This window comes from Chrysochloris asiatica, unplaced genomic scaffold, assembly GCF_000296735.1.
Source record: "Chrysochloris asiatica unplaced genomic scaffold, ChrAsi1.0 scaffold00050, whole genome shotgun sequence".
In the NCBI taxonomy this organism is placed as follows: Eukaryota; Metazoa; Chordata; class Mammalia; order Afrosoricida; family Chrysochloridae; genus Chrysochloris; species Chrysochloris asiatica.
The window spans coordinates 14,166,781-14,194,148 of NW_006408568.1; the positions used below are offsets into that span (position 1 = coordinate 14,166,781).

The window sequence follows — 27,368 nt, forward strand, 5'->3', positions numbered from 1 at the left end:
ACACTTTGAACCAACCAGCCCTTCCTCTTCTCTCTCTCATCTCCAGGTCAAGGGGAGTCTATGGAACATGGTTGAACTCAGCCCATTTCTTCATTGCTGCCTTTCCCCCTCTTCCACTCACCACTAGACCAATGTGGTCACCAGCAAACTTATATGCCTGCTCATGTGTTCCCTTTGAGTTTCAGTCTTAGAGGGGAATTTGACCTGAAGAGACTTGATTGCTTGCCTTGATGGCTTTCCGGTGAACAACTTGCTTATTCTTGTAGTAGCCAATCATACTGCCGTTTTTACTTTGGGTTTTTCCTGCTGATCTTTCTTTGAAGATGTATCTTATATTGCTCTCACTATTTTAGGCTGGTCTGCTTGTCCTTTTTAGTGGGAATGTCCCACCTCAGAAGGTTCTGGTTGGGGCTCAGGATACCACCTAAAGTCCTGTATACTGCAAAGGCTCCACAAGAGGCCTATTTCACTGGGCAAGTTCTAGAACCCCTTTTAGGTAGTCCAATTAGTTATAGGCTGAAGCTGGGCTTACAAGCTTTCTGTAATCACGTTTCCTGACATTCCTTTCTATCCCACTCAAATGTCTGTTTTACAATAGTAGGCAAGGAAAAAACCATAAGACAGTTAAAAGACAGTCAAGCATCATAGTATTATTATACCTCTTCAGACTATGCCTCAATCCCTGTATCACAGATCATGCCTTCATCTTGCCTTTTTATTTATTTATTTTGTGACTGTGTAATATTGAAGTTGTTAAAGGATTTCACTTTGCTTGGATCCACAATCCAAAACCCATGGAAGCAGCAGTCAAGAAATCAAATGACATATTGCCTTGGACAAATCTGCTGCAAAAGACCTCTTTTAAAGTGTTAAAGAGCAAAGATGTCACTTTGAGGACTAATAGGCACCTGAAACAGTCATAGTATTTTCAGTTGCTCATATGCATGGGAAGGCTGGCCAGTGAAGAAGGAAGACTGAAGAAGGATTTCATTTGAACTATGGTGTTAGTGAAAAGTATTGAATATGTACTGTGGCCTGCCAGAAGAACAAACCTATGTTGGAAGAAGTACAGTCAGAATGCCCCTTAGAAGGAGGAGTGTTGACAAGTCTTTGTTTCAGTGAAAAAGAAGACAACCTTCAACAAGATGGATTGATTAGCACCGTGGCTGCAATAGTAGGCTCAAATATAACAAACGGACTCGATGGCAGCTAACAGCAACAACAGAGATGATCTGCAGGAAACTGCTTGTGCTTGATCTCCCTGGTAGAGGGTCACCGCTCGCCCAGCCCCCTGTTGGGATACAGTATTGAAACATCATTGCAGTGGTTGTTAAGTTGGTTCCAACTCAGAGGGACCCTGTGTAGGGTTTCCGAGGAACAGCCTGTATGTTTGAATCACAGACCTTGCAGTTAGCAGTCCAATGCATATCCTGAAGTGCTACAGCATGATTTCATATGAAAACATCACTGGCTATTAATTGAGTGAGTGAGTGTTCTCTGGTTTCTGAGGACGAGAAAGGTGTGGCTGGGTGGTAGTTCTGCTCTAACGCAGGGAGCTTTGTCCCTGTCTTGCAGTCCTACCAAGACCTGGTTCAGCGCCTGGAGCCGGTGATCATGGAGCTGGAGCGGCAGGAGAATGTGCTGGTGATTTGCCACCAGGCTGTCCTACGTTGCCTTCTGGCCTACTTTTTAGATAAAAGTGCAGGTATTGTCCATCCTCCATAACTTTCTGTCTGGGGAGCCCAGGAACCCAAGAGGCATCACACTCAAGGAGGGAGGAGGGAAGGTGACTGTTGAAGGGGGGGATATATGTGTACCACATCATTTCCCTCCAAGACACTGTTTCTGTTGATGTGTTGCTGAATGTTAAAAAAAAGTGTGTGTTTTTGACCACCCCACCCACAGAGCCATCTTCTCTGATACAAGGCACCTTGCTAACTCTTTGAGAAACTCTATGCAGAACACAGTTTGTTGGCATAGTGAGTTTGGTGGTAGTTATTTGTCCTGGAGTCAGTCTGAGGCTCTAAGTCTTTACGGGAGCAGAAAGCCTCATCTTTCTCCTGCAGAACATCTGGTAGTTTCGAACTGCTGACCTTGCGGTTTGCAGCTCGATTCGTAACCACTACGCTACCAGAGCTCCTTACAGTGAGTTTAGTAGCATTGAAAATGGAAAGCCATTGGGCTCTATGGCTTTGAGACAAGTAAAGTGGTAAGGATAGACTGTTCTCTTTAACCCCTAGAATATTCTAAAGATGCTATTATATTAGCAGGTAAGTCTTGTGTATGCCTAAGGTTCAATTGAATCCCAAGACATACCTAATTGTTTTCGGAATGTCTTTTTAAAAAAAGGAATCCTGATATTGTGTCAGGGTGAATTATTTTATGTCTTGGTTAGCTATCTTTTTTGGTTTTGTACTGGCAGGATGTATAATGGTCTTTGTGTTGGGGACAGTTTCCCTGTCTGGATCCCCTGTCTGGTTCAGGCTTCTGCAATCATGGGCGTGTCAGAAGGTCCCACTATGGCCTGTGAATGTGGGTGTCTGTCATAAAACCCCCCTACCTGCATGCTCCTATCTCACCTTAGGGCCTTGCACTTGTTTTTCAGAGGAGATGCCTTACCTGAAATGCCCTCTCCACACAGTGCTGAAGCTGACACCTGTTGCTTATGGTAAGCTGCTTATGATAAGATACCCTGGCCTGTGAACTGCACTTGGTGGGGGCCATGGAGCTTTCAGCAGGCCCCGCCCCTTGTTTACATAAGGTGTGCTCTTTTACCCCAGGTTGCCGGGTAGAATCCATCTATTTGAATGTGGAGTCCGTGAGCACACACCGGGAAAGGTCAGAGGTGAGTGTGGACCTCCATGTTTTCATTCCTCAGCATCCCCACCCTGCCCTTCCTCACATGAAGAACTCCTTATACATGTAGCATGAATGAGGTCTTGGTTGAGTTGATTATAAATGCTGACACATGTGCCTTTCACAGCTGGTTCTCAGTATAGTAATTAAAAAAAAAAAATTGTAAGTCAACATTTGCCATGTCAACATTTTCCCACATACCATTCAGTGACACTGAGCGCATCATTATCACACTTTGTCATTAGTGTAATTTGTTGGAAATAGGCCTCCTGACTTTCCTTCTAATCTATATATTCTGTCTGTCTTATGCCTTCGAGGAGTGTTTTCTTTTCTTTTTTTTTGCTTCAGTGTTCTTTCCAGGGCTTTGAACCAGTTCAGATTGTGTTGAATCATAGCTGACAAAATGAAGTCAGAACAGACCTGAATTTTTAAACTGTGGGTGACGTGGAACAATAGGAACAGGAGAAATTATGGGTTGACGTTCTGGAATGGGAGTTTCAGAAGAGGTGTACTGAGCCCTTGCTAGAGTTGTAATGTGGGAGATGGGGTTATTGCCAGTTGGCCACCATCTTTGAGTGGGTTACTGCTGATTCCAACTCTGCCTTTCATGAGATCTGGTTGCTATGCAACGCACATGCTGCCCTTGTTTCCTAAGAGGGAGATTATGTTTCTAGCAGGGCGCTAGCTCATAACTTTTGGTGTTGTATTTACTGTTTTGATTTGAAGCTCTGCCTCTTTTTGATATTTCTAACTGAGAAGTGACTATTAAAAAAGAACATACAATTTCCTCCTTTAAAAGTAATCATAGCACAATTAGTGTAGCCTTTTCCTTCCAGGCAGTTTAAAGTGTATGCTACAAGATTTTGGCATCTCAGGGATGTGAGCTCAGTTTACTCTCATTGCCAGCTGACTGGCTGGCTGAGACGCCGGTCTCTGACTGGTCCTTTCAGATGCAGTATGTAAGGAGTGACCTTGCCGGGGCAGGTGTGACTGGTGCGGGCTCCAGTCTGCTAGCCTCTTGTGCTTTGGTGGGGCCTGAACTTGACTTGCTGCCTCTGTGCTTTGGTGGGGCCTAAACTTGACGTCGGTGACCCCTGAGCATTTCTCTGGAAGAGGTGAGATGCAGACCTGGAGTCAGTCTCGTGGGCCACATGCTGCAGAATGACAAGCTGCAGGACTTTAGGGCCCCCACTCTGCTATTAGGAGGCCGGCCTTCTCTGAAACACGGACCTCACGTTATTTTACAGCTTTTTCAGGAGGGCCCACCCTCAGCCTATAACCCATTAATTACAAGGTTGGTGATTGGACCAGGGCATTCCTGTAGTGCCTGAGTGGTTCCACGTGTCCTCTGCAGAAAGGGAGAGGGTTGGGTCAGTGGGAGAGAAGCTGAGCAGATGTGTCATTTTTTCTTTTCCCCTCCATGATGCCCAGGAGGCTTGCCTCCTGTATTCCTCATCCCAGGTCCCTCTCTTCTTGTACTCCTCCTCCCTGAGCAAGGCTGTTTTCTGGGACCTCATTATCTGTTATCATTGAATAGCTTGTTTGTGTTTAACCAAAGCGGAGACTTTGCACAGGTGGTCTTCTCTCACCTGCTGCATCTTCTATCCATTTGCACTTGTCCCTGTGTGGTCTTTTGGAAAGGATCATGGAAGGAAGTTGTTCCCTTCTCCCTCCACATCCCTGTTCGTGACAGCTGGGGTTCATAGACTTCCCCTGGGCCAGTCTAGTTTACTAGAATCCAGAACCAGAGAACCTTTTTGTTGTTGTTGTTGCTAATTTACCTCCCGCCTCCTTATAACTGTCGCCTTCTCTCTTTTGTCTTTGTCTCGCTTAGGATGCAAAGAAGGGACCTAACCCGCTCATGAGACGCAATAGTGTCACCCCACTAGCCAGCCCTGAGCCCACCAAAAAGCCTCGCATCAACAGCTTTGAGGAGCATGTGGCTTCTACTTCTGCTGCCCTGCCCAACTGCCTGCCCCAGGAGGTGCCCACGCAGCTGTCCGGACAAGTTAGTTGACTCCCTTTTCCTTCTTTGCAGTCTCGTCGCCTGCCTGTGGGTGGGGAGAAGAGCACCTTGTGGGGTGCAGTGGTGGTCTCTGACACTGGGGAATGTGTGTGAGTGTGTGTGTGTGTGTGTGTGTGTGTGTGCGCGCGGGCTGGGGTAGGGGAGAGAATAGGAGAACTTTCCTTTGAAGTTTGTGACACTGTGGGGGCCCTTCCTTGCTGGCACTGATTGTGACTGTGTGCATCTCCTCCTTTCTGAGAAACGATCTAGCGGCTGAAGAAACAGTGTTGAAGTGTCTGAGTCCCATTCACACTCTTCACAAATAGTTTTCTGTACATCAGAGCCACTAGGCAGTCTCCAGCCTGCAGTCTCTGTCCCAGCTCTGGGCCCCTGTGTTTCTGTGTGCAGCCTGTGAGGACCTTCTCTGTCCCAGGGCTCTTTCTGAATATTTTTACTTCTCTTCCTCTGGTGTGATTGCTCCCCATTACAGTCAAGCTGAACTAAGAAGGGGTCCAGGGAGCCTGTCCTCTTCCCAGTGAGACCTCTGTGGCCCAGCTCTCAGGACCAGATCACTAGGCCACTTTCTCACATCACAGAAAGCAAAACCTTACAAAATCCCACAAGAAGCAGCTTTTACTTGTTTCTTTAGCTTTGAAGATTTAAGGCTAGAAGATTTGGGCTTCTGAGTGTTAAGATTTGTTTTTCACAAAACTAATCTTTTCCTCAAAGACTGCCAAGAACCTTTTTTTAAAAGATGTAGAAATCCTGGTCACAACTTTTATTTGCTCCTGAAAGAGTCACCCCACCCTACCCCCATGTCCACCTACCAAGCCCACTTTCTATAGAGAACACATTAAATGTCGAATTGTATTTTTTATTCAGCCTTTGAATTCTTCTTAGATTTCTCTCATAGCATACTTCAGCTTGGTGAGGTCTGGAAGTATAATGTGTAGGAGAACAAACTGTGACCTTGGGCAGGTCTTTTAATCTCTTGTTGTTGTTGTTCAGTACCTCTGAGGCCCCGGTTTTCTCATCAGTGGAATGGGGGAATACCGTAAGCACAGGCAGGTGAAATGGGGGCGATTCATGCTGAGTGTCTACTGTGATGCCCCGCACAGACATAGTAAATGCTCTGGAAGGTTAGGTAATAAGTCTGTAGACTAGCTTCTAGTGGTAGCTCTGCCGCTAACACTGCCTGTAAAATTTGAATTGTCAGGTCACTTTTCCTCCTTGGGCCTCAGACTCCTTGTCTTTTAAAATAAGGGGTAGAACTGGGAGATTGTAATAAATAGTATAAAAAATCAGGATGTTTCTTGTGAAAACTGAGAAGAAATAAAAAATGGTGTAAGTAGGACATTCTGTTTTGATGGAAATGTAAGGTCATCTTCAGAAGTTCATGGACCATTGCCATAGATACTTTTGGGGAGACAAGCATGGGTAGGAATGGGTAGGAGTTAGGTGCTGACCAGAGCCCACTGACCTCAGTCATACAGTGCAGAGTGGCAGGTACTTAGTAAGCCCCACCTCCCCATTACTTCAGAGCTGCCCCGGGACTTTGAAAGAACAGTCCTTCTGCAACCTGGAACCCACCCGTTGTCTGTGGGAGGTTTGACAGAGCTGTGCCCCAACAGAATACACCCAGGTCTCCTACAACTTGGCTCCTCCACTGCTCTGTCTCCCTACTGACTTCTTTCTCAACTCTTTTCTCTCTGCAGCCTTTGCTAGGGAAAGCCTGTTTGTAAGTATTTTTCTTTGGATAATTTTGCTCTGCTTGTCCTGCTTTCTTCTTGCTTGCCAATTTGGACTCCTTCCTGTTCAAACACAGAGGCTAATGATGGTTCTTGTGAAGTCTGACGTCTTCCGCGGGGGGAGGAGAGGCAGAGAATCCACGACTTCTTAGAAAAGGACATGCAAGAAGGAATTGTGTTCCAGCTGTTTATCCCTGTGTTCTGATGCTGCTCCCTCTTCTCTTCCTCTCACTCCTTCGGAGTGCTGGGTGGCTGTTTGCAGTTGGAATGGTGTGTGGCTAGACATATATCCAGTTTTTCCTTCTTAGAGTCAAATTGTGGGGACAGACTAGCTCTGTACTTGTTACCATTGTTGTTCAAGTTCCTTTCTCCTCCCCTAGTAGAACTCTCATTTTATTATCAAAGGGGAATTTACCCACAGCCTAATCTGTAAAATAGATAGAGACGTACTCGGAGATAGTGTGGGTTCAGTTCCAGAGCCCCACAATGAAGTAAAGATGACTATGGAGTGAGCCACGTGGCATTTTCTGTTTTGTTCCTAGTGCATATGTAAGTTAAGTTTGCACTGTACTCTAGTCTGTTAAGTGTACAATATTAACATGATGAATAAATTTTGAAATGTGAGGATTACCAAAATGTGACACAAGTACCGTAAAACGAGGTATGCCTGCATTCAGACAGACCCTGGCAGGGAGTGTGTTATAGATCTGGGACTCTGCAACGTCTTCCTCCCTGTCCTGCTGGTGACCCCAGAAGGTTCCATTACTCCTCCAGCATTGGAAGGTTCCCTGTGGAAACCACATCTCCTGGATGGGGCTGTCTTGTATCTGAATCTGCTCAACCTTCATAGTCGTGTCCAGGGTTAGGTGCAGGTTTCAGATAGACCCAGTGGGTGTCACCCTTTCTTCAGCCAGTGCTCTCTGGCGGCAGTGTCTGGCTAAGTACTAGGTGTAGCAGCCACTGCATGGCTCCCTGTTTCCATTGTTCCAATGACCCCCAACCAGAGACAGCAACAAGGCCTACACAGAACAGCGCTTTAGTAAACAGCCACCGTAAATGGTCACTCACCCACCTACCCGTCATTCCTACCTTGTTGTTCCCTTTTTGCTCATTAAGTTGTCTTGGCTGATTGATCCTGAAGCAGACAAGGTTTGATAGTTGAGTCTGAGGGGCGGTGAGCATCATGCTTAGCCTGTGGTATTGTTGTTAACTGCCACCCAGTCGGTTCAGACTTATAGCGACCCTGTAGAGGGTTTCTGAGGAGCAATTGGTGAATTTGAACTGCTGCACTTGAAATTCAAAAGACTGCGTAGTCCAGTGCTTGCCCTACAGTACCATCAAAAAACCAATGCCATGAAGTCAATTCTAATTCACGGCAACCCCGTGAGTTTCAAGGATAAAGCTGTGCTCCATGGGGTTTTCAGAAGCTGACTTTTTGGAAATAAATTGTGAGACATTTCTTCCAAAGCACCTCTGGGCGGACTCAAACCTCTAACCTTTCAATAGCAGCTGAGCGTTTGCACCTCCAGGGGCAGCCTCAGTGTAGCTGCTGTAGTCCGCAGTCCTGGCACACACACCTGCTGGCTTTGGACCTTAAAATGAATTTCGGAGGTTGGCAGGGCAGGCACTCTCTGTTTAGTCGATGAGGGCTAAGGTTGTGTGCTGGGCCCACACTCATCCAGCTACCAAGTAGCAGACCCGTGACTTGAATGAGCCTCCTAATTCAGACAGCTGGCTTCTTTCTCTCTCTACCAGTTTCTGGGTACAAAGTACAGTTTCCTTGCCTTTCTCCAGAGGTACCTAATGTTTGTAGCTCATGGGACACAGTCCCCAGAGCTGTTTGACTTACTGTTCATCCCCACACCTGCTGACTTTCAGCTGCTTACTATGACAAAATTTTGTTTACTTAATGGTGCACCTTCTTCATAACTTACATCTTTACAGAATAAGAGATCTTCACAGTCCATGGTCTGTTAACCACCTTAAAGCTATGATTTATACATGGGATATTTTAGAATCCAGGGTTCACCTTGTATGAGGACCAGCCCTTCAATTTGGACCCTATGACTTTGCAGCTATGAATGTCCCATTCCTGCTACTATTATGCCTGGTGTTGCCAGGAAAGGAATCTTCCCACTGGGAGGTACTTAACTATTTGTGGTATATCCCCAGCTCTTCTAAAGTTGAACTTTCCTATTTTTAAAATTAGTAGTACCTTTGGCTAAAATCCTTCCACTCAGCAATAACATACTGAGTGTGGTGCTCCTAGTGTGGTGCTATAGGATAAGCACTGGACTGCGAACCACAAGGTCAGCAGTTCAAACCCACCTACTGTTCCACAGAAACCCTATGCAGGACCACTAGACGTCAGAATCGACTTGATGCACTTAACAACAACATGGCGCCTGCTGCTTCTGACTCTTCTGTGGAATCTCATGTCCAGCCCAGCAGGGAACATGTTTGGAGGTGCACACTGTCAGGACTGTAGACACATGTGATTCTAGGAACTGACCTGGATACCAGGACCAGCCCAGCAGGGAACATGTTTGGAGGTGCACACTGTCAGGACTGTAGACACATGTGATTCTAGGAACTGACCTGGATACCAGGACCAAGCTGGTTAAAGTCAAAGCTACTGGGCTTCATTCGTTTTGGTTCTACTACCTCCTATCTTTGGAGCTCTGTGCAAGTTTACGTAATTCTAAAGCTTGGTTTCCTCATCTGTAACAGGGAGGTGTAATGTAGCTTTATAAAGTGGAATGGTAATGAATATCGGTCTAGCACTCAGCAGTATCTGGCACATAGTGCCTGATGGGGGGTGAGGAACTTGGTGCCCCTGTGGCTCAGTGGACACACCCTGGTATCTCTTGGTTTGGGCCACAGCAGTCTGCAGTTTGGGGTTCTACTGTGTCTTCTGCAACAAGCTGGTTGGTTTCTCTCTAGCACCCAATTATGGACTGGGAACAACCCCTGGAGTCATCAGGGCTGTAGCCAGGCTGTCCATAGTTTGTTGCCATAGTTTCACTTCCTGATAAAATGGGAACAGCAAACAACCAAGGGCACAGTGCACTGACCTTTCTTACCAGGGCTGCACTGGCTGCTTAGGGACACAGAAACCCTCCAGCATTCACCTCTCACACTTTTTGTTTTTAATTTCAAATGCACACTAAAAAGAAGAATGACTAAAGATGTTTTGTTTTGTTCTTTCTTTTCCAACCTTTTCCCCCCTTCCCCGCCTCTCCCCTGCTATGCTTGAAAGACGAACAGTCTGTCACATTTTCTCAAAGTTTTCTCCTTACTAACCCTTGGAAAGGTAAATGACTCGGTGCATGCCCCTCTTCACTGCATCCTTCTGACTCCCGGCATCTCAGCTCTCTCTTGGGCACCTTGCACTGTGTGGAGATTGCCCATTGTGAAGTGTGTGGCTCGTACGTCTCAGTGCCAGACACCTTTTCTGGAAGTAACACCACTGTCCTGTGGTCCTCTCTACCTTTCCCTCTCTCCGGACTGTCTGTCTTCCCCATCTGTGTGTTCCGAGCCAGGGCCATTGTGAATGAGTGCAGTGGACCTTGCCTGTCTGTGGTCCTCCGCTGTCAGTGTTGCATCGCCATCATTTGTGGGTGTTGGAAGCCATGTGGCCTGGCTGGTGATGTACGAGGGCAGGTTGATGTCAGAAGCCGTCGAGAGCACAACATACTCCCCAATTCCAGAAGGTGGCTGTGGTGCTCTCCAGGAACCCGCCCTGCTCACAGAGGAGCTCTAACTTGGTGGTGGTTCGAGGACCAGGTCCCCTGAGTTCCTGAGTCTGTGTAAGGGCAGACTCAGAGACGTCTTGGTGCTGTCCCACTCCTGAGGTCCTCTTATCTAAGAGACTTCTCCAACCCCATGCCATCCATCCTGCCAGGTGGAGAAGAGTCTTGGTGGAGGCACTCAGCATCTGAGGTGTTTCTAAAACCAATGTCTGAGGGGGCTTCCAAAAGTTGGTGGGAAAGTTCCATGATCTTTTCATTCCATTTTCCACAGACGATTCGAAGCCCCCTGCTGCATTTCTCTTCTCGAGAGGTAGATAGGGGTAGTCTGGTACAGACCCCGCTATAAGGTCAGCGGTTCGAAACTACCAGCCGCTCCGCGGGAGAAAGATGAGGCTTTCTACTCCCGTAAAGATTTACACCCTCGGAAACCCTGTACAGGGTCGCTATGGGTCGGAACCGACTCGACGGCACTTAACAACAACAACAACAACTGTGCAGTGAGAGCAATCATCTGTCACCAGTGGATTCAGTTTTCCTGTGAAGGGAGTTTAGATTCTGGTCAGTTTCTTAGGGGTGTTGTTGTTGTTAAGTGCCATAGAGTCAGTTCTGACTCATGGCAAAGCCTGTATAGGGTTTCCCAGGAGCAACTGCTGGGCTTGAACCCACCACACCAGGACTCCTTCTTAGGGGTGGAGCTTCCTATTCAGAGCACTTTTCTCAGAACAAGAACAGGAGCTTTACCGATACCTGCCTTCTCTGCTGTGGCACCTCAGGAGACCCCACTCCCCGTCATGGGGCCTCTCCCTGCTGTGTCCACCCACCCAAGTATCAGGATGTTTTTATTCACGAGGCTGGCGTTCTTAGAATTTGGATTCCAAGAGCTGCAACATGTGGCTCTACTTTTAGTGAGCTTGGGAGGAGAATAAACCCCCAAAACTACACCTACTGCTGTGAGTCAATTCTAACTCATAGCAAACCCTATAGGACAGTAGAAATGCTACTGCCTTGGGTTTCCAAGACTGTAAACCTTTTTGACAGCGGACAGCTACATCCGTCCTCCCTTGGAGTGTTTGTGGATTTGAACTGCTGACCTTGCAGTTAGCAGTCCAATGCTTAGCAAACTGCACCACCAGGGCTCTTAGGAGAGGAATACAAATGTATATTTAGAAGACCCCTAGCTCACCCACTTTTTGGCTATGGCCAGGGAGAGATCACTGTGTGAGGTGGAGAGGACTTTGAGGATGAGGTTCCCTTAGTCCCAGCACCCAGTTCATGCCGGCGTACTGTTCTTCCCATAACAGCTGCTGGCTGGGAATTGGTGACCTTCCTCTACCTGCCTCCCTCACCTCACCACACAGCCTGTGCCCAGCCCCCTTCTCCTGGTGTGACTGATGGTTAGCTCCTGGGACCTCCCCTGGGCTCTCTTCAGCCTCTTTGGTTATCATTTCAGGGGTTGTGTTCTTGTGTGGGTCTGATGGGTGTGGAGGCAGAAAGAATTCTCAGTGGCTTGTTTTTTGAGTCTTCCTTTTGAGTAACAATGTTGACAATAAATAATAAGTCCTGTCTCCCCTCCCCCCTTCCTTTTTTCCTCAAAACAGAACTTGAAAGGTTCCCAGAGCGGCATAGACACTTCCTCCAGGGGACACTGAAGCAGATGAATCCAGTTCCATCCCGTTTCTATTTCTGAAGCTTATCCTGTTCTTTCATCCGCCTGAGGCTCCAACGCTCCTGTGACTGGATGGAGGTGGTAGAGTAGGAGGGGTCTGCAGGTGGAAGAGAACCCGTGCCTCTAGCAAGCATTGGGGTCCCGGGCACTAGGAGGCCTTTCCTGTGTGCAGAACCCATTGCTTCATATGTTGCTCTGCAGACCACCCTCCTCTGCCCCCTCTAGTCTTTCAGGGATATTTGGCTTTGGGAGATTTCCAGGAGGCTTGGAGAGGAGGATGAATGGTTGACAGCCGAGATGCCAGAAAACCTGAGGAAGGACTGTCGGGCGCCGCTTCTCCTCTGTTCTGTTTTGATTGATCTTGGCCTGGCATATTCACAGCTCAGAAGAGGACACTGTTAGCTGAATCCAAAAACAAAGGGAGAGCTAGATGTTGTTTGCTGAAGTTTAAGGGATGTTTAGAAATGTTTGCATGGCTGTTTCGGAGCCTCGTGGCCTGAAAAGATGCCTCATAGAGACTGGACTTGGGCATGTGGTGATTTGCAGCCCTGGAAAGACTTGAATATGTCGCAATGATTGCTTTTTTCCAGAGAAACCTGGGAGGTGTGAGACTTGCTTTTCAGCTGAGTGGGTGACATGCCAGTGCTTCTTCCACATATGCACATACCTCCCAGGTCTGCATTTGGCCTCTGAAGATGAACTGTGCTGAACTGTGCTAACTCGGGCAGGCTTCGCTCTCACAGGGGGCTGGAGGCACCCAACAATGTCTCTCTCCTGGAGCTGCTTGCTTTTGCACTTTGTTAGGAAAGTTGTGGACGAGAAAGTTGCACTTTAAGGAAATGTAGGTTAGGGTTATATATCCTTGGGGGCTTTAAGTCTCTGAAAGAACATGGGGAAATTAGGCATGCCCTTGCGATGGGGCACCTCAGAGAGACCCTAGTAAATTGACCAGGGATCAAGCCTTCGAATGGTCCCAACACTGCCTCTGGAAGCTGGCATGAAACACAAGGATCATCTGGCTTCCTCTCTCCAAGACTTTCCTAACTGCCATGTCTCCCAGGTGGTGACAGTGGTCCAGGCACACCCTAATTTGATGCCACTTGCCCCGAGTGACTGCCAGCCATCTCCCATCAGGATTGAGCTTAGTTCGATACGTTTTTGTTGTGTCTCTGCTTTGTATCTACCTAGCTTTCTGCTGTGTGCTGTGGGGAATAAAACGTCATGCGTATCTTGCCTTCCTAGCACCTGTGATACTGGGGGGCAGAGGGGACAGGAAGGGTCAAAACAGGGCTGTGTTGAACACAGGGTCCTGCCAATTGGTATTTCCTTGTTTCCTCCAAGTACTGGGGTCGTCGGAGTAGTGTCTCAAGGCCCAGGAGAAACAACCTGAAAACTTAACAGTAGAGTTTGTTAAAAAGACCCTTCTAAGGATCTGTAGAAACTGGTGCCAAAGGTCACTTTTCTTTCCCGGCTTCTGCCTTTGAGCCTTTACAAGGGAACGTTCCTGGGGGTGAGAGAACCTGAAGCTGGGAGGAGCTCTTTAATGCACTTTCCCATCCAGGGAGATGGGGACAGGCTCAGATGCCCTACAACACCGATCCATTTAACTATTCCCCACCTCTACCCTCATTTAATTGGCTGTCTGCCTGAGAGGATGTCTATAAAAATATTCTGTCCGATTTAAGACTTTAATTCTAGTCCCCCTTTCCCACCGTCCTGAGTATTTGTCAGACACTGTGTGTGTGAGAGAGAGTGTGTGTATGCGGGCAGGTTAGTCATATTTTTAGATATGAAGGGCCTGCAACTTTGCTCTTGAGAATGGTTTTCTTATGTCCCACTTTCTGGCAAGAATGGCCTCATTTCTGTTTCTAGTTGTCAAAGCAAATCCTATGAATTTTAATTCTTATATGAGTACAAGTGGGGGCTTTGCGGGGTGAGTTTTCCCCTCCTCTCAGATGATCTAAATACACAAAGAAATAAGGCTTTGCCTCTCATGCAACTTTAATTGGAGAAGGGTCTAGCGGAGATGGAAAGGGATAGAACATGCACTGGAGGGGAGATCTTGGAGAGAAATTGAGTGTTGCTTAACTTGAGAGCTGGTGATCTGACCTTTGAGGAGGCATTAGAGGGAGCATATGTTTAAACTGCATTCATGAAGCGTCTGCTGAGATATAGGCCCTCGCTTCCCTCCCCACCAAAAAACAAAAAACTGGGACCAATCTTTTAAACTTTGCATATTTGCTTTTGGAGTTCCTTCCTTCCTTAGTCTTTCCTGAGAGTATAACCGTGGGCAAAGCCCGTCATATGGGAGAAGGAAAACAGTTGAATCACACCAATGATGTTTTTCATCTATAATACTTGAAACTTATTTTTTTATTATTTTGATAGCAGATGTGCTATTTATTTATTTAATATGTAAGGGAACCTGGAAATAGAAAGCTGTATATAGAATGGGTTTAGTTCTTCATTGGTTTGGGGGCCTTTTATGTGTGACTTATGACTTATCTATGTTCTGTATAATTGTCTGAATTAATTACCTGGAATGAAGCTATTATAGCTTTCAAACAGGGAATGCCTTTGAGAAATTTGTATATTTTGCAATTGCCAGACCAATAAAATACCTGGTTGAGATATACTGATGAAGAATGCTTCGGGTCCTTTCTTGGGGAGGCGGGGGGACGGGGAAGGTGGTGAGAAGAGTCTATAGTTGACATTTATGGCTCACTTGTCAAACTCTGCCACGTAGTTCTTGACTTTTCCACTTTGCATTTTCCTCTAAGCACGCTGTTCTGATACAAATGGTCTAGTACCTGTGTTTGGGAAATAATACATGTCAGTTTTTATATTCCTCCTTCCGTATAGCCTGTTCCACTAGATCTTTAAAAGAGTTGTTTTTCAGTGTGTTTGAGTCAGTTCTGACTCAGAGCAACCCAGGAAGCTGTAATCTTTGCAGAAGCAGAACACCTCATCTTTCTCATGTGGAGCTGCTGGGGGGCTCGAACCAAGCACTTTTGTGGTTTGCAGTTTGCAGTCCAGTGCTTATGGTATGGAGCCAGCATGCTCTCCAAAGACCAGTAGTTTTATTACAAGCATTGCATGACATAACAAGACCCAAGCAGAATTATAGGAATGCTTAGTTTGGGGTTTATTTCACTCTCTTGCCCCCCTACCCACCCCACAACTCCCTTCTAGCCTCTTCTGTTTCCTCAGGGAAAAGTAACACACTTGACCTTGTATGACCTACTTTGCCACTAACTGACAAAACTTGAGAACAAGTTATTTCCATTCTGAAATCCAGAGAGCGCATTGGCTCTGTAGAAGAAACACGGGACTGTGAATCACCAGCTTGGTGGTTTGAGCTCATCAGTTGCTCCAGAGATGAGGCTTTCTGCTCCTGAAACTATTTACAGCCTTGGAAACCCTATGCACAGTCCCGATGAGTCAGAACCTGAGTCAGAACTGACTGGATAGCCGTTAACGATAGATACCATCTCTACAGATAAGGAAATATTCACACAGGCACGGTTGAGGACAGAATGAGAACCTGTGGAAAGTTATAAGGAAGTTTTAAAACATTGCCTTCAGACAGCCAGTGGTGTGATCTGCGACACTCACTAGGTTGAGTTGTTTTTCCCAGAGCGCCTACTGCTACATTCCAAAAATAGCCCTTACTTCCAAATTAGTCTTTTTTCATTCCTTATCCTTTCCCAACCCTAGCTGTGAGGAGAACAGGAGGAGGGAATCAGCAATTTGGCACCTTCCTTTGGAAATGACTCCCCAGTTAGTATGTTTAGACAACACTGATGTTCTTGTTAAGTACCATGGAGTCAGTTCCCACTCACAGTGACCCTGCACAGGGTTTCCGAGGCTGTAAATCTTTATGGGAGCAGAATGCCTCATCTTTCTCCCACGGAACCGCTAGTAGTTTTGAACTGCTCACCTTGAGGTTAGCAGCCAGATTCGTAACCGCTACGCTACCAGAGCACCTTAGACAACAGTGATAAGACACAGTATTGTGATCCTTGCTCAATGATAAGTAGAAACACTCGCTCACTGAAGTCCACCCTTCATCCAGGACTGAAGTTCTGAGCATGTGTTAGTGTTCATCATGTGTTGAGTGGTGCAGACAGTGCTCTTGGCTACTAAAGGAAAGGCTAGAGGTTGGATCTCACCCAGAGGTGCTTCAGAAGAAAGGCCTGGTGATCTACTAACAAAACAGCTATAGAAACTCTGGAGCATGGTTCAATTCCGACATACACGGGGTCTCTAGGAATCAGAGTATATGGCAATTGATAGTGAATTTTGGATGGAGAAAGACAGTAACAGAAATGGAAATAAGGAACCCTAGTGGCACAGTGGTTAAAGTACTCTGCTGCTAACTGAAAGGCCTGGTTTGAAACCACCAGTTGCTCTTTGGGAGAAAGATGTGGCAGTCTGCTTCTGTAACGATTGACAGCTTTGAAAGCCCTTGAGGCAGTTCTACTGTGTCCCATAGGGAGGAAATGAATCAAAATGGACTTTACAACAATGGCGTTGGCTACAAAGGAAATACTGAAACACCACAATTTAAATGATTCAAGTTTAAGGTCATAAAAAGTTAAAAATAGCATGCTAGGAAAACATTTGCGACAATTTTGACCCCCACCCCTAAAATTTTTTTAAATATAAATTGTTAGAAAAAGTGTATACAGAGCAATAAAAAACCCTACAAAGACCCTTTTAGATACCTGGAAAGACACTTTTTTTGTTGTATGCCATTGCCCAGTGAAGCCACTGGTGGGTTTGAACCTTTCGGTCATCAGCTGAGCTTTAAGCACTGGGCCATTCATATACAAACCTTTACAGTCTTTTAAAGAGGCAACTGGAAGATGCATGGAGTTAAGTAACGCACCCAAGATCCTGCAGCTGTTTAGTGGTAATTTGGGATTTGGCCTCTATCTAGATCCACCCTGCCTCTTGTTGTTAGGTGCCATCTAGTTGGTTCTGATTCATAGTGACCCTATGCACAACAGACAAACAATGCCGAATCCAGTGCCATTCTTACAACCTTTGTTACACGTGAGCCCATTGCTGCTGCCACTGTGCCAATCCGTCTCATTGGAGGTCTTCTTGTTTTACATTGACCCTCCATTTTACAAGCATGATGTCCTTCTCCAAGGACTGACCCCACCTGATAATATGTCCCAAGTATGAGAGATGAAGTCTCACCATGCTGGTTTCTAAGGAACACTCCAGCTGTACTAATTCCAACACAGACCTGTTTGTTCTTCTGGCAGTCCATGATACCTTCAATATTCTCCATAACTCAAATGCATCAATTTTTCTGTGGCTTTCCTTATTCATTGCCCAACCTTCACATGCATATGAGGCAATTGAAAATACAATGGCTTGGGTCAGGTGCACCACATTATACTTCTTCAGTTCTAGTCATGAAACTAAACAATAAATCCAACATAGGTCTTTAATTACAAATGCAGACATATTCACTGGAAAGACCCTTGGCAGAAGTAGATCTAGATATCACAGGTTCATGCATTTATAAGTTGTTGTTGTTGTTAGGTGCCATTGAGTCAGTACCGACTCATAGTGACCTTAAGCACAGCGGAATGAAACACTGCCCGATCCTGGGACAACCTCACTACTGTTGCCATGCATGAGTCCATTGATGCTGCCATTTAGCCAATCCATCTCACTGGGAGTCTTCACCTTACCAAACATGATATCCTTCTCCAGCAACTGGTCCCTCCTGAGAATATGTCTGAAGTATGAGGGATGAAGTTTGGCCATTTTGGCCTCCAAGGGGCACTCTGGCTACACTTCTTCCAAAACAGATCTATTGGTTCTTTTGGCAGCCCAAAGCACTTTTAGTATTCTCCTCCAACACCATAACTCAAAAGCACGAATTCTTCTCTGGTCTTCCTTATTCACTGTCCAGATTTTGCAGGCATATGAGGTTATTGAAAATACCGTGGCTTGGGTCAGGTGCACTTTAGTCCTCAAGCTGATATCTTTGCTCTTCAACACTTTAAAACAATTTTGTGCAGCAGATTTGCCTAATGCAATACGTAGGCTGATTTCTTGACTGCTGCTTCTGTGAGTGTTGATAGTTGATCCAAGAAGAATGAAGTCCTTGACAACTTCAATCTTTTCTCCATTGATAACAATTGTTGATTGGTCCAGTGGTGAGGATTTTTGTTTTCTTTACAATGAGATGCAATCCGTACCAAAGGCTGTGCTCTTTGATCTTCATCAGTAAATGTTTTAAGCCCTCTTCACTTGCAGCAAGCAAGGTTGTATCATCTGCATATCGCAGGTTGTTAATGAGTCTTCCTTCAATCCTGATGCCACATTTTTCTTCATAGAATCCAGCTTCTCGGATTATTTGCTCAGCATACAGGTTGAATAAGTATGATGAAAGAATACAACCTTGTCGCACACCTTTCTTAATTTTAAACATTCATTGTTCCCATGTTTGTTTGAACAACTGCCTCTTGGTCCAGGTACAGATTCCTCATGAGTACAATTAAGTGTTCTGGAATACTCATACTTCACAATGTTGTTCATAGCTTGTCGTGATCCACACAATCGAAAGCCTTTGCGTAGTCAATAAAGTACAGGTGAACATCTTCCTGATATTCTCTGCTTTCAGCCAAGATCCATCAGACGCCAGCAACGATATCCCTCATTCCACGGCCTCTTCTGAATCTGGCTTGAACCTCTGGAAGTTCTCTGTCAATATATACTTGCAGCAGTTTCTGTATTACCTTAATAAAAGGATTTATAAGTAGGCAGGTGCAGTGGCCCCAGACTATTACTCACATGTTCATTCATATTTCATTTGTTCTCCAAACATTTAATGTGTCTCTTTATGAATTTTAGTTCAGTTTCTGAAGCCAAAAGGAATGGGCTGACCTTCCTATGGAAAAACTAGTTGCCATTGACTTTGACTCATGGTGACCCTGTGTGTGTCCGAGTAGAACTGTGCTCCATAGGGTTTTCAGTGGCTGATATTTTGGAAGCAAATCTATCTCCAGGTCTTTCTTCCAGAGTGCCTCTGGATAGATTCAAATCACCGACTTTTTGGTTAGCAGTTCAGAGTGATAACTTTTTGTTGTTGCTGTTGTTAGGTGTTACCGCGTCGACTCCAACTCAATTCATAGTGACCCTGGGCATGACAGAACAAAACACTACCCAGTTCTGTGTCATCCTTACAACTGGTATGTTTGAGCCCTTTCCAGTTCTTCTGGCAGTCTATGGTACTTACAATATGCTTAAAATAGTTATTTGTGCGACCTGAGAATTCTACCTTTGAAAAACAAGATGAAATGCTGTCATGTGATCAGGGTCTGGTTCATGTGTATGTGTGTGTGTTGGGACCTCATGCCCTACTGCTGCACAAGATCTTTTTAAAGTGTTAAAGAGCAAAGCTGTCAGCTTGAAGACTAAGGTGTGCCTGACCCAAGCCATGGTATTTTCAGTCACCTCATAGGCATGTGAACACTGGACAATGAATAAGGAAGACCGTAGAAGAATTGATTCTTTTGAGTTATGGTGTTGGAGGAGAATATTGAAAGTGCCATGGGTTGCTAAAAGAACAAACAGGGCTTTGTTGGAAGAAGTGCAGAGTGCTCTTTGGAGGCCAGGATGACCAAACTTCGTCTCTCATACTTCGGACATATTGTCAGGAGGGACCAATCACTGGGGAAGGATATCATGTTTGGTAAGGTGGAGGGTCAGAGAAAAAGAGGAAGACCCCCAGTGAGATAGACTGGCAAAGTGGCAGTATCAATCGCCTCAGGAGTGGCAACAATTGTGAGGTTGGCCCAGAAACAGGCAGTGTTTCATTCTGTTGTGCATAGGTTGCTATGAATCAGTACCGACTCATGGCACCTAACAACAACAACCACAATGTCTGAATGTTTGATGCTTACATTTTTTTAATATTCCTACACAGATAAGGAATCCTCGGGGCACAATGGGATACACATTGGGCTGCTAACTTCAAGGTCAGTAGTTCAACCCACCAGCTCTGTGAGAGAAAGATGAGGCTGTCTGCTCCTGTAAAGGTTTACAGTCTCAGAACCCGGATAGACAATTCTACTCTGTCCTACAGGATTATTGTGGGTCAGTGTCAACTCAGTGAAAGTGGATAGTAGGTAAACACACAAATAATCGAGTTCCAGTGTGAGTCTATCAGCTCCATTTCAGAAATCTAGGAGTCATTTTTGACTTTTCACTATGAAATTCTATATTCCAGTCCATCATCAAATCCTACTGAAGAACCTTCTAAATATGCCCAAGTTCAAACACTTGTCAACACCTCACTGTTTTCACCCTAGTCCAATATGCCACCCATTATTTCCTGACTGGATATTGCATGCAGAATTTTCCTATCTAGCTTCTTGCTTTCACCTCCTCCCTTCTATATCTCTTATCAACATAATAGCCAGAATGGTCTTTGAAAATGTAGGTCAGATCTTATCACTCTTCTCCAAATCCTCCAATGGCTTCCATTTTGGACAGAAGCCAAAAGCATTGCCATGGTCTACTAAGGTCCTATAGTAGATGACCCCTGTCCCTCTGTTCCCTCCTTGACTCCTTCCTGTCTAGTCTCACATGCCTAGTGCATTTCCTTGGGCATCCCAAAATGAGTTCCTTCTGCCTGAAAGTCTTTCCTCCAGAAATCCATGGCTCTCCCAAGCCTTCCTCCAGACCCCTGTTCAGATGTTACCATGGTAAAGAGGCCTTTAAGAACTATGCTAAAAAGGGGCTCACCATCTTCCAAGTCACTCTTAGCTTCATTACTTTTTCACATATTATTCTTTAGCATTTTACATTCTATTAATGTATTTCTTTTCTGTCTCTCACTTGTAGAATGTAAGCTCCATGTGAACAAGAACAGTTCACTGTTGTATTCTCAGTTCTTGAAGAGGATCTGGCTCATTCTAGGCTCTCAGTAAATATTATTGGGTGGATAATGGGTGCTACATAAAAAGCATAGAGAAAAATGCCCTGAATGTACAGAGAAAAATTAATTCTGGAAGACTCCTAACAGTATAAGGGAAATTTGAATGATAACTTTATTTAAAAACACATTTGTTGAGTTAGAAATAATTATGCTAACAAAAGTAAGCAAATTTTAAGTCTTTAGTGGTTTTCAAAACTCCAAACAAAATATTTTATATTTTGTTATAAAAATATAGATTGCACATTTATTAATTCAACATTTGTCACTTGCCCAATTCAATGAAACCAATAACATCAGTTACGTTGTGTAGCTGTCCCCAACATCCATTGTAATAATATTAACAGGAACTAAACAAAATTTCCCCTCTTTCTCCTTCCTTTCTTTTCTTGGTTGTTGTTGTTGTTAAGTGCTGTTGAGTCGGTTCTGACTCACTGTGCCCCTGTATAGAGTTTCCAAGGAGCAGCAGCGTGTGAGTTTGAACTGCCAACCTTGTGGTTCAAACTGGCCTTGCTGTCCAATGCTTTATCCCACAATACCACACCAGGACTCCTTTCTTCTCCTGGTAACCACTGTTAAACTCTAATCTCTATACTAAAATAATACTTTTGAGTCCTAAAGACTCAAAAAGCCCATTTTGAACTTACTTTTTTCTAAACACATTGTAAGTGGGTTTGGATTAAGCTTTTCTCAGTATGTGAACAGATCTTTTCAATCAATGTATTGAAGCAGGAGAGAGATGAGGCTTTCTGCTCCCATAAAGATTTACAATCTTGGAAACCTTATACAGGGTCGCTATGAGTCAGAACCCTACTAAAGACAAGGTCAACATCTCAAAGCATGGTACTTCATCCACTTAGGGTTTAAAGAGGACTCTCTCCACATTCGCTGAGGGAACTCTGGGGATGTATGTAATGGTATGAGTGCCGATAGCAGAAGCCTCATCTCTTTTCATACACAAGAAATCATCATTAGCCACATAAGATTCAATGAGATGAACCTTGATAGGCTGAAGTGGAAATTAAGGGCAGGTTGGGGTGATGGACTCTTAGAAAGAAACCTAGTGGTGGTGGGATAGGGTGAACCCAGGGGAAAATGTCAGACACATTTACTTGTATTTATTTCCAGTGTAAGACAAATTCCAATTTCAGATGTGTCAAAATGTAAACAAAAACTCTTTAGAAGTGAAGAAATATCACAATCACTTTTCAGGCTTATGTTGTTGTTGTTAAGTGCCGTCGAGTCGGTTCCGACCCATAGCGACCCTGTACAGAGTTTCCGAGGCTGTAAATCTTTACGGGAGTAGAAAGCCTCATCTTTCTCCCGCAGAGTTGCTGGTAGTTTTGAACCGCTGACCTTAAGGTTCGCAGCCCAATTCGTAACCATTACGCTACCAGAGCTTAATGTGAGGACTAAATCATATAAATATAGAAAGAACTCTTGTCGGTTCTAACACAGAGTAAGCGCGGAAAAGATTCCTGCTTTGTATCAGGTACTTAAAATGCAAGGGAGATATTGTTATCTCCACTACACAGATGTGGAAATTAAACTAAGAAAACTTAAGGATCCTGCTCAGTTTCACCCAGTGATGACTGGGGATAAACTGTGGGTCCGTCAGACTAGCTGGCTGGTATTTTTAGCCAAACCACACAGCCTGAGGACTCCACAGCTTGAACCAAGCCTTACCAGACCACAGGAATGGCAGTTGTGCCGTATATTAATTAGCAAACAGGCTTTTGTGTCCCTAGGGCTCTGAAGAGCTCTTTCTGTTTCTAGAATGAATAATAACTCATCCTTTGAGGGATTGTGACTCAGGACTCCTATAATCTTAGAGACTAGATTGTTCAGGAGTTTCCTATCCTGAACTTTCACAAGCAGGGCCTCGAAACCAGTGTGTTCTAGTGTGTCTCATTCCTGGTGGATAAGAAGACTTTTAAGGGGTATACCTGTGTAGATAATTTTAAGAGAATTGATTTCCAGACTCTCAACTTCTAAATTGATCTTTTTAAAAAATTGCCTCAGAGATCTGCTAACATTAGTAATGGTCTTTCACTGCTTTGCTGCCCCAAATCATACTACAGTGCATTGCCTTCAGGATGGAAACACCTCCAGGGCACCTAAGATAGAAGGGAAAACCTTTTTAATGATGAACATAGGCATCATCAGCCTTTAGGGACTCCTGTCCTACCCTATCTTTCCATTAAGGGTGAAGTTTGGCTACCATTGGATGTTCAATTTAGGGCAATGGAAGCAATATAAGTTAGTGCAAATCCTACTTCCAGTGAGTCGATTCCAACTCATAGTGGAACTGTAGGACAGAGTAGAACTGCTCCAGAGGCTTTCCAACACTGTAACTCTTTACAGGAGCAGAAAGCCTCATCTTTTCTACCACAGAGCAACTGGTGGGTTTGACCTGTCGACTTTGCAGCTAGCAGCATAATTGTAAGGAAAAGAAAGAAAGAAGGAAAAGGAGAGTCTTGGCTTCAACATCAGGCAGGTTTATTGAGAGTAAACCTGGAAGGGGGTACTCTTACATCACTAAAGGAGACCAAGAGTCCCTCTGTTCCCTTACAGACTGGGATATTTATGGGCCGTGTGGTCTGGGTATAGTTCTGGTGAGCTTACAATGGGCAGGGATATGGAGATTTGGGCAGGGAGGGGTATGGAGATTTTCCTGAAACCTGGAATTTCAGAGGGGGAGGGTCTCCAGGTGTAACAAAGACCCAAGCTTCCCGGGAGATCAGAAGCTCAAGCCAGACCCCATTCAGTATCAGTTGGGGTAGTTACAATGCCATTCTGTTGATCAGGCGCAAAGTCCTTCAATAATGCTTAACCCATGGTGCCACCAGGACTCCTTCATATGTTCATGCAGCAGTTCTCAAACTTGTGTGTCTCAGGACTCCTTGACATTCTTAAAAATCATTAAGGATTCTAAAGAGCTCTTTCTTATGTAGGTTTTATGTAGCATAGTGGTTACGAATCGGGTTGTGAACCTTAAGGTCAGCAGTTTGAAACTACCAGCTGTTCCGCAGGAGAAAGAGAAGGCTTTCTGCTCCTGTAAAGATTTACAGCCTCGGAAACCCTGTACAGGGTCGCTATGAATCGGAACCGACTCCACGGTACTTAACAACAACAACAATGATATATAGTTTCTGAGGTGGTTTGAACTGCGACCTTGTGGTTCACAGTCCAGTGTTGATTCTGCAGTGCCACATCAGGAGTCTATATATATGTGGTGCTGTGGGTCAATGCACTGGACTGCAAAGTCAGTTTGAACTGCAAGGATGGTGGTTCAAACTCACCAGCGCTCTTTAGAAACCCTATACAGGGGCGCTATGGGTCAGAACCAACTCGACCACACTTAACAGCAACAAACAACATATTTATATATATGTTTATACAGCTATAGTATTTGAAATTAAAACTCAAAAGTTTTTAAAAGTATATTTAGTAATTTATTTTAAAATACTAAGAATAAACTCAATGCATATTATAAATAATACACTTCATGCACAGTAAATACAATTATTTTTTAAATTAGTAAGAAGAATGGCATTTGCATTTTTAGAAATAATTTTAATGGTTGGCTTCATAGACCAATTATCTTATCTAATTCTGTATTCAATCGATTATGACATTGTTTGGGCTGAAGGATACTGGAACCTCCAGCTCACACGGTGACATGTTTGAAAAAGGGAAGATTATGTCAATATCTTTTTCAGATAATTTTGAACACACTTCTTTGGTTCTATACCCAAACTGGAGACATGTTTTTTAGGGTTAGCTGCAATGTTGAACCTGAATACTACCAGTGAACTTTTTGTTCTATAAAACCCATTTCGTCATTCTTGTTATATAAAACCCATTTTGTTCTATAAAACCCATTTCGTCATTCTTGCTCTTTGAATTGATCTTCTACCCAAGCATGATTTTGTAATGTCTTACATAGGTCATTTGGAAAATATTGGTTTTCTGAGTTATGGAGATCTTCTTTCAAGATCTCATTTCATGATACAATATTAAAATATCACACCAGTTAATATCCCTCCTATCCAATCATAAAATTCCTCAAGTGTTGTTGCTGTTGTTTAGTGCTGTCTAGTCAGTTCCGACTTGTAGAGACCTTGTATAGGGTTTCCAAGGAGTGACTGGTGCATTTCAACTAGACCTTGTGATTCAAACCAACGTTGCAGTCTAGCGCTTACCCTACAGTGCAACACCAGCACACTTTCATAATGTTGTTGTTGCAGAGTGCCGTTGAGTCGGTTCTGACCCATGGCGACCCTGTATAGGGTTTCCGAGGAGCAGCTGGTGAGCTTGAACCACCAACCTTGCAGTTCAAACGGCTTTGCAGTCTGGCACATTAGCCCACAGTGCCACACCAGGACTCCATAATAATAGCAGATGCAAATTTTCCAAAATGTTAATTTTTACTTGAAAACTTGAAATTTTATCATTGGCAACAAGTAAGTTGTTTTATTTGAAATGACAGGTTTGCTTCATTTATTTATTTTCTATTTTGGGAGTGTACCAAGCATATTCAAGTTGATATCCTTCCAATCACCTAGGCTGGATACTGGACACATTGAATAGGCCATACTCACCTTAGTTCCCTGCAATACATGAGGCACAATATATATGTATTCTACCACGTACATGACAAGGAGCTCTGGTAGCATAGTGGTTACAAATTGGGCTGCTAACCTCAAGGTCAGTAGTTCGAAACTACCATCTGTTCCACGGGAGAACGATGAGGCTTTCTGCTCCTGTAAAGATTTATAGCCTCGGAAACCCTGTGCAGGGTCTCTATGAGTCAGAACCGACTCCACTGTACTTAACAACAAGAAGCACATGACAAGAGCAAGTGCTCCCCAGACCATGGAGAAGAGATGTTCATGGTATCCCATATCCATTCAATATGCATTCTCTTTCCACGAGTGTCTGCTACCCAGCCTTCTCAGGGCTAACTACCATGGCAAGGGGGAGTGTGTGTCAAATAAGTACAATCATCACCACACTGGTGCCTGAAGTCACCCTGTGCACACAGTAAGAAATAGACATTCTGGAAGGATCCCTGATTCTCTCTGCAACTATCCCTTGGACTGGTCACTTGCTGTGGATGATGCCCCACAATGGCCACCTCTCTTGAAGCATGCACACACACACCGACATCACAGCACCGAGTGCCCATGGATGTCACAACTTCCCAACTATCGATGATAGGATCATAGCTCTCAGTGCTAGGTTCAGGGAGTTCTAATCATATCCTGTAATTGCACAGAGTCTCCCTGCAGCACTGTAGCCCCTACATAGCAGCAGGGGGTGGTCATACTAACAACAACCATTCAGGAATCAGTACGGATGTTGTATGCTTCATCCAAAGAAAGGTGGGTTGTGCCATCAAATCTCCCCACCACATATGTGTGTCCATTCAGCAGGAGTATTCCTGCACCAGAGCACCTGGTGGCCATTGGTGTAACATTAGTCCAGGGTCCTTAATTTCAACTGAAATTAAGATATTCAAGCTGTCATATCCTCCAAGACAAGTAGATCACCCCACTGGCCACCATTAGTCTGGGCTGTCTGCACATCTACCAGCATGCTCTGCTGATCAATGTTTGGGTCATATCACTCCACACTAATACGATGCTTGCTTCCATCAAAGTCTCTAGAGACATAGATCATATCTCCCAGGGTGGTGACTCCAGCAAGGCCTCGTTGAACATTTATAGGAGCCACAGAATATCAGACCCCATCCTCATCTGCTGTGTAGTCTAGACACTCCACTGAACTGAGGGAAGTGGGGTAAAAGCAGCAATGAAGCGGCAAGCTAAGCCCTGCAATGTTCAGTGGGCTTCTGTGGACCCAGATGGGGACCTGGTTGGGCAGCAGTGTGGGGAGACCTGGGGACTCCTGGGCCCAGAGTCAGTGGCGTGGCCACAGAGGACTAGAGTGGAGAGTGAAGCTACCAGCTGATAGGAAGAGAGGGCATATGCACAAGAACACCCACACTTGCAGATGGTACCCACGTGACCTGGCCCCAGTGAATGGATGATCAGGACTCAACCAGGAGAAGAAAGAAGAGGAAAAAAAAAAGAGTGATCTGATACAATTTGATGAATCTGACCTACACCTATGGATGCAGTAACCCAAAAGAGGGAATAAATCCTTACAGCAAGAAACATTCCCACCCCCTCCACACACAGAGTAGACGGAGATGGGCAACTTGGACATTGGATACCCAAATGGGGTGGGGTGGGGGGAGGGACTACAGAGGCAAGAAGTGACTGGCTTACAAGCTTTCAAGAGGGAACCTAGAGCTAGGGGGCATGGAGGAAGGCAGAATCTCCAGTGAGTACTATCCAATCTGTCTAGG

General features: G+C 44.8%; 1 protein-coding gene across 2 annotated transcripts in view; it reads left to right on the forward strand.

Annotated features, from left to right (window-relative positions):
- PFKFB3 (6-phosphofructo-2-kinase/fructose-2,6-biphosphatase 3) overlaps positions 1–9,911 on the forward strand; it is a 34,577-nt gene extending 24,666 nt beyond the window's left edge. Inside the window, exons 11-16 of one of the 2 annotated variants that reach the window (XM_006862739.1) lie at positions 1,576–1,705; positions 2,606–2,668; positions 2,781–2,845; positions 4,691–4,864; positions 6,577–6,599; positions 9,869–9,911. In XM_006862739.1, coding sequence (XP_006862801.1) covers positions 1,576–1,705; positions 2,606–2,668; positions 2,781–2,845; positions 4,691–4,864; positions 6,577–6,599; positions 9,869–9,911 — 498 coding nt within the window. Of the gene's footprint in view, positions 1–1,575; positions 1,706–2,605; positions 2,669–2,780; positions 2,846–4,690; positions 4,865–6,576; positions 6,604–9,868 lie in introns of those variants that run through there. The other variant, XM_006862740.1, reaches the window with a different exon arrangement.
- The last annotated feature ends 17,457 nt before the right edge of the window (positions 9,912–27,368 follow it).